Source organism: Austrofundulus limnaeus, unplaced genomic scaffold, assembly GCF_001266775.1.
Source record: "Austrofundulus limnaeus strain Quisiro unplaced genomic scaffold, Austrofundulus_limnaeus-1.0 Scaffold481, whole genome shotgun sequence".
Lineage (NCBI taxonomy): Eukaryota > Metazoa > Chordata > Actinopteri > Cyprinodontiformes > Rivulidae > Austrofundulus > Austrofundulus limnaeus.
Window position 1 is genome coordinate 30,592 of NW_013952883.1, and position 8,144 is coordinate 38,735.

Genomic DNA, 8,144 nt, shown 5'->3' on the forward strand with positions numbered 1-8,144 from the left:
GAAATATATTTATGTTTGTGGTTGTAATGTGACAAAATATGGAAAAGTTCAAGGGGTATGAATACTTTTGCAAACCACTGTATTTTCCGTGACTTTTATATGCATGTCACAGACACTTTAAGGTTTATTTATTGCAAATAAGTAAAAACGATACTTGTTTTTTACTACGACTGAAATCTGAGTTTTTTGCTATTTTAATATTTCCAGTAATGGCTTTTCATTTTCTCTTTTTTTCCTTGTCAAAATAAAATATTTGGGAGAGCAGAAGGTGAGTGTTTTAACTCGCAGAAACAGCAGTTATTGCCATGAGTCATAGTATTATCCTTTGTTTGTTTCACTGATCATTTAGCAGCGTCCTTTAGCAACTTGTAATCTTGTGTGATGTGATTCATTCACTGTTTTCATTGTATTTTCTCCCATTCTTTCATCTTATTTATCCAATCACGGACAAGCACCAACACCTGGAAAGCTTCCCCACTCTGTGTTGTACCACATTTTGTCTGTCTGCGCTTTGTCATTGCCTCAGGTAAAAAAAAAAAATCATAAAAAAACTTTCAGAACTCCACTTCAAAGCAGAAATAGCTTTTGTTGTTTCGAGGCAATAATCTACAAGCAGATTCTGCATGTCAGGTCACACACGGAGGCCACACACACATTCAGTTTACGGGACTTACACCTACAGCTGACCTAAAGCCCACACACCACAAACATCATCATTTATTGATGTGCTTTCTGTTTTATCATTCTACGTCAAGCCTGCTTTTTATGTTGCCGCATGTTTTTTCTCTGTGATGTTAGGTGAGGCTGTGAAACCTTCGCCGCTCTAATGATACGTGCTTTTACGGCAGCTCGCTCTGTTTAACAACGATAAATTGGTTAATGAGCAGTTAAATCATACAGCTCTTTATAAAACTTGACCTCTGTGGGTTAAGGCATGCATATACATCTAAAAACTGCAATTAAATCGTAAAGTTAATGTTCAGTTTAAAATTGCCATTCAGTGCGATGAGATTGAACTTTAATGACTTTAATATCTTTGACACAATCCCCATCAATCTTTACATTTGTTCATAATTGCCACAGAGCATATATTACCACAGTAGTGGTACCGGGTGGATCCTGTTTGTTGCTTACCCATCAAGTGTTAAGGCCGGCTGACGCTGTGCAATTTGAAAAATTGTAAAGGACTTGTACTTGTCACACCGTGTGAGCTTGATATTATACAATCCTGTGTCACACTGTTTGGTGTTAGATTTATCAGATGCCACACTGGAGGATTTCTTGTTGCAGGAGAATCATAAATGTCAGAAAGATCCAACAGGAACACCACTTTAAATGGGAAAGGAAATAAAAAATGCCTGGCACACTTTGAAGGAATGCACGTTGCCTGCCAAGCTTTCATGGCCAAGTTTTAGACTAAGACTAACGTTACGAACATTTTCAGGCTATTTAAACTGACATGTCCGTATTCAGAAAATTCATATTATAACAAAAATATAAACCCGTTATTGGTACGAATCCGTACACCGCCCAGCTCTACAACATAGCAAAGAGTCTGGTGACCAGAAATAAGAAAACAGGATTTTTAAGGTTTGACTAAAATGACTACAACGCTGAAATTTTGCAATGAATTAGCATTTACATTATGTCATCATACATGTCAACCTTGTCGGACGTTTACCTGTATAAAGAGCCTCAAAAATCTGTAAATTTTGCAAAAAAAATCCTATTTCTAGCGGCAGAACAGGTTGGAAGATGGCTGTTTGATGTTATTTATTGTTTTTAAATCATCCTATAGGCTCTGACATGTTAGATAAATTTGAAAATGAGGTTTTGAAAAAATCCGTAAGACTTGGAAAAAATCCGTGAGATTGCTCTAAACGTCCGTATATCTGCAAAATGATGTCAAATCCTTATAACTTACAGACAATCCTTTGAAATTGACATGTATGTGTCATGACTGGCGATTGGCCTTTAATTACAGGATGTTTCTGATCATCTCAGCCTTTTTCGCACAAATAATCCTCGTTCCTTTTCACCTGCTAGGACTTTCTGGGCCAGACTTTCTGTACGCTCGGAGAGATAATCGGCTCGACAGGAGGACGGCTGGAGAGGACCTTATCGTAAGTCCCTAACATGCTTTGTATTGTTCTGGTGACAATTCTTTTTTTGGTTTGTTTGTTTGTTTTTTGTTCATTTATTTAAATAGAAATTATGCACATAAATAATTTCTCCAGCCAAGCAGAATGAAATGGATCCTCCTTCTGTCTTTTGTTCTACACTTATTGTGGGCTGCTGTGGAAAACAACATCATAAAAGCCATTTCACTAAAGCTGCAAGAGTAGACTCACCAAGTTTAAATAGCCTCATCTATTCTACTGTTAGATCAGAGTGAGGGAGCACAGACCAACAAACTGAGCTGCTTTCTCTTTCACAGGATGGAGTGTTTATTCCATGGCAGATATTTTCTATTATTGTAGACGAGTAGGTTCAGTGTTTCTTCAAAGGGCGGGGAGGGGGGATAAAGGATTAGTAGCAACCAAAAAGAGGGGAACGGATACATTCCTAGTGTGATGAAACTTGTTTTGTTTCCACATTTTTGCAATGTTCAGTATCTGTGTCTGGTATCAGCTTGTAATTTCAGGAAGTAAATCCCGGGACACAGAGCCAGAGTCAGAGATCACAAGCTGCATTTGAACTTATATCAGGCTTTTATTGTCTGTATTCTGAGGAGGCACTGAGTACTGAAGCAGCATATTTATTAAAAGTTGAACACTGTTGGGCTTAACAAGTGGAGCTGTCTCAGTTTTGCCTACGTGTCCGAAGTTTTCAAAAAGTAATTATTAAGTGAATGTTAGTGTTGAATAAATAAAAACTAATAAAAATGTTTTTATTACTGTTTGAATGTTGAGTGCTGTAATTTGTTAAAGAGGAAATTAATGATGGAATCATTACAGTTTAATAAATAAATAAATAAATGCTAAAACTAGCTAAAGTGATGCTAAAAGCTAAAAAAATAGGCAGAATTGTAGCTGAAAGCAAAACTGCAGTTAAAAGTCTGCATTAACACAACAAGATCAATGTTAGCAGGAAAGTAGCTAAAAACTAAACGGAGCACAAAGAGAATAGCAAAACTAGCTTTTGAAAGAAATGAAAGATATTTCAATGTATTTCTATGGTAAAAATATTTTAATTCAGAGTAAATAATTCAAAAAGTAAAATAAAAAAAGAAACAGTAAAGCATATTCAGCTTGATCAAGCCAGATGTTTTAATATATAAATGATTAGGATGATAAGGCAGTAGTTTAATTGTAAAAATGTACGGCAGTGACTATAAAAACGAGTGTAAATCCTGAAAACATTCACACTATTATTCCTAATCTGATTGTCTAAAAGAAATAAAACTAAATATGTTGTCAGTCTCTCATGACAGACACTGAAGTAGGGATGAAGTGACTTAAAACTATTAAAAGGTTATATTTTTTAAACTATTTATAACCCTGATGAAGGAGATCCGGAGTGAAGCGAGAAGAGATCATGTATTGTTTTCTATCGGAGGCTTTGTGAGCAGACTAATGCACTTGTCTGTTTACCTTGACTGTCTGAGCTGCAGCTCTGCTGTCCTCTGAAGTGTCCCAGGAGGTGCTGAAATGTGCTGCCAGGTGGTCATCACCACCTGTGATGGTGCTAAGCTAGTTACAGCTGGAAATATCCCACAAAGTATCTGACATTTTGAACCTGTCCGCCAGAATGTAGCATGTTTGGTTTTGTGCTTTCTGCTGTAACCTTAAAACTGTATTTTTAGAGAGTTGCTGGAGAAATGTGAAATCAGCTATTTATTTATTATTTATTTTTTATTGTTTGTATGTTTTTAGCAACATGGTATTTTTGCATATTATTTTTTAGCCATTCATAAAAAAAAGACTTAAGCATATTCAGAAGATATGGGCTGTGTTTTTTACAACTTAATTTTTTTCTAAATATTTAGCTTTACAAATGTAAATACATGAGATCTGATCAATTACTTTAATACACTTCTCTTTAAAATTTGCTTTAGATTTTAACTTTACTTTTGTCTTTTTGTGTAACTTTTATTTTTTTTTACAGCACAAGCAATTTCAGGTCAGCTTCCTTTAGCTTAGCCTCCTTCATGCTCGAGCTGGCGCACTGCAGACATCACAGCCAAATGTTAGCGATTAATCCGATCCAAACATTTTAAACTTCAACAGAGGCCACACCTCCAGCAAGAAATTGCCTCTCAATAGCTAAGGTTCCTGACCCTCTCCGTACGAAGCAAAGTGAAGAACAAGGGGCTGGTTTTTACCAGGCTAGTAACTTTTAGGAATTAGCTTATGGTTTACTCTTTAGCTTTCACTCTACAATTTGCTTTTAGCTGGACTTTTGCTATTTTTTTAGCCATTATTTTACTACTTTTAGCTTCGAGCTAGCCTTTTGATACATCAGTTTGTAGCTAGGCTTTTTACACTTTTAGATAGCCATTCACTACTTTGAACTTTTAATTACATTTTGTTACTTATGGCTTTGAGCTAGACTTTTGCTACAATTAGATTTAAGGTAGTATTTTGTCAATATTTGGCTTTTAGCTAGTGTTTATTAACTATTTTAGGTTGTGTACATCTAGCTCACCTGCTTTGGTTCTACTACAGTAGTTGGTCATACATCATGAGTAGTAGTACTATTCATGATGTATGACCAACTAAATATTTTAAAGTGGACCTGAAAACTACGAAGCCTGCGAGGGGACATGGGGGGATTTTTTTCTTTTGTGTTCCCTCGCAATACTTTTGCGTTACCTCGCAATATTGTTTTGCGTTCCCACGCAAAAGTTTGATTTGTATATGAACTGAATTAAATCAGACTTTTATTTTAAATATCCGGTTACCAAAACAGGATGTGTCGCCACAAGTTCGTGAAATTGACATTGATGTTGCGTGGCTGCACTGGGTTAAAATATCGGCATATGACATACTTCCATGCGTGGTTGTGTGATATATTCATTCTGAAGCTGAATTAAAGCAGTAGGCTAACTCGCTAATGGTGAACATGTGAGTTTGTTAATAAACCAGCAGGCACAACAGTGTTCAACGACTTTTGCAAGGGAACACAATAATTTTTGCGTGGGAATGCAAAAAGAAAAAAAAATCCCCCATGTCCCCTCACGGGCTCAGTAGAAAACAACCATCAACAATAAAATAAAATATCTTTTAGTTTTTACCAAATGTAAAACACACCAACGCTGCCCCGCCCTTCCTCGATGGTGACAATTACTCACATTCATCACGAACCTCCTATAATTTACAAGTGATTAAAAGTTTTTTTTTCTGAGAGTCTATTAATGGGATTCACCTTGAGGCTGTAATTAGAGCAGTGTCATCAGTTAGAAGTTGCAAACAATAAGACCCCCTGTGTTTGATTTTTAGAATGACTGATCTGTAATTAACAGTGGAAAACAGAACTTGAAGACTTTGTTTAGTTTGTTTTTTAACTTTTTAAAAGTTGAAATTGAAGAAAAAAAACAAGGCAGTATCGTTTGATTGTAAAATTACTTTTGACTTATGTTCTTTGTCATCATGGCTAAAACTATACTTGAAATAAACTTAATGTTTGTAGCACTAAACAGTCTCTAAATTCATGGCCTAAAGGCATCAAAAAGTGACGGCTAAGTGGTGTTCTTTGTTAAGTTATTGCACAAGCTGCTGCAGAGCCATTGTTCATTAATATCATCTTAGGCGTGTCGTCTCAAGTATTGGTCAGGGATCTCAGATGAGGTGTTTGTGTTGTTTTACGTCAGCTGCGTCATATTACCGCTACCCCTAAAGACTTGTGGCAGAACTGTGTCAGCGTCTCTGCTGTGTGTAAATATTTTAAAATGAAAAATGACAGCAGTCCAACAGCCACTTGGTTAGTGTATACAGTTGGAACATGTTGCAGTGGCATTTTAATTACCTGCACCCTGAACAGGCACCTAGGTTCTTGTGCAATGCTCTTTAATGCAATATTCTTCATCTCGTGGCAAAGAAAGATTTTATTGCCTCCAGAATTTTGCCCGTCGATATTAAAGTGGGATTTGGAAAGCTACAAGCTGACATTTTCTTGGAGCAAAGGTCTCATTGTGTAGAAGAGTGAACAATGCAGACAATATCATCCAGATTATCATGAAGAGTGTTAACACTTGTTTTTGTTAACAAAGTTAATATGAAAGTCTGTTATTTAAAATCCTAAAAGCCAACATGATGCAACATTAGCATTCAAAAACATTTAGGTTTTTTGCACCAATGAATCGAATTATGACAGTCTTTTGTAGTCTTTATCAAACTTTCCTTCAATAAACCTGCATTTATATGGATAATTTTTTTTCTGCCACCAATATTTTTGTAGACTAATATCCACTCACTGTAGTTGTAGCCTCTTTAACAGGACAGAAGTTGGTTAAACTTGACATTCACTCAGCCTGGAAACTTCGAAGAAGTCCTATGCTGAGGCCTGCATCACACGGCAAGATAATCATGCTGAGTTTTGCCCTTCCGACAAGCTTAAGGATGTCCAGATTATCGTGATGCTCTAAAGATAATCATAGCAGATATTCCTGTCGTGGGTGGTGAGTTAAGAGTGATCTAGTCAGCTTGGAAGGACATCAGGACCGCTCCAACCTCAAATCGGGGATATTCAATATGTTTGAATTTTGGCCAGATATCACAGTGTGTGTGGTGTTCCCCGAGAACAAACAAGCTCGCAGCCTGTTGAATGAGACATGTAGCCAATCAGAAAGTGAGGTGACATAAACACGGAGAGGAATCCAAAATGCAGAAAACATAAAAAAACGTCATGACTCACCAGAAAGTATGCTGGATGTTAAAAGTCCTATGGAATTGTTTTTCCTCTGGTAAAAATAGTCCACAAATGATCAACATTGTTTCTTCCTCGTCTCAGTTGTTTATTTACGCTGAACTCACGTCTCTCTGGAGGTCACGTGAGATTTTTCCTCCGACATCTGAATTCTCATGAGATTTCAAGAAGTCTCGCATGATTTCACATCTGACATCTGATTGTTCATGAATGAAATATCTTTTCGTGTGTGTGGTGGGTTGTCTCTTGAGGTGTGGCTGTACACCACACACTGTAGGACCAAACCTGGTATATCCATGATTTTTTATCCTCGTGTGTGGGCTCTCAGTCTTTGAAAATCGGCTGACAGTTTTAAAATGTTGCCGTGTGACGCAGCCCTAACGTTTTGAACCTTCAGTTCTGCGCCCCTAGCTTTGACGTGTCCAAGATGTTTTGGTGACAAAAAGGGGAACTTATTCAGTCTTTGGCACATGGTCTTTATTATTGGGGTTAGTTGATGTTTATACCACTGCAACAAAATTATAGCCAATCAGCATTAAGTTAAAAATTTCATTACACTAAACGGTGTCAGTTGGTATGCCTCTGCCTGCCCTAGACATGCATTTAAAGCACAACTGTGTGCAGATGTTATCGTATTTCCTCAATTTGACCAAAATGGCTACAACAGCAATATTTCTCAACCTAAGACAATATTAGTCCAAAAATCTGGTGAGAAATGGACTGGGCAAGATGTTTTAATGGCAAATATTTTATTTTCTTTTACCTGTGTTCATAAAGAATCAAAACTTACTGTTTGCTCCTTGGAGCGCCAAATCTCCTTATTTGACAACCATAAGAATCAGCCTTTTCAAGCAAAACAGTAGTGTCAGAAAAAACACAAATGTCAGATTGTTACCTAATGACAGCCTGTTGCAATCCTTGACAATAGCTTTAGAGTCAAAAATAATAATAATCAAACAATGAAATCCTCCTCTAACACATCACTGCCATCTTCCAACAACGGGCCAATCAGTTTGATTTGTGACAGCCTGAAAAAAAGTATGCAAGAATAGAAATAAACTGAGCCAAAGGGGCTGGTTATACAAGAAATGTTTTTAGAAGATGGCTAAAAATGAAAAGAGAAACATTAAGAGACTAGCAGTGCTCAATCACTGTTTGTCGCATATGGTCAGTGTCCCTGATGGCTGCCTACAGGGAATAGACGGCTGTCTTCAGCTGGTGATAGATCAGACACAGAGAAAACCCACAGGGGAGAAACATGGGGTTGAATGGGGGGG

The 8,144-nt window shown here is 37.0% G+C and overlaps 1 protein-coding gene across 1 annotated transcript in view; it reads left to right on the top strand.

Annotated features, from left to right (window-relative positions):
- Positions 1-8,144, top strand: part of cpne9 (copine family member IX) — a gene marked incomplete at its 5' end in the record, with an annotated part of 83,463 nt that overhangs the window by 10,664 nt on the left and 64,655 nt on the right. The window contains 2 exon segments of the mRNA XM_014025511.1: positions 266-268; positions 2,047-2,123. Coding sequence (XP_013880965.1) covers positions 266-268; positions 2,047-2,123 — 80 coding nt within the window.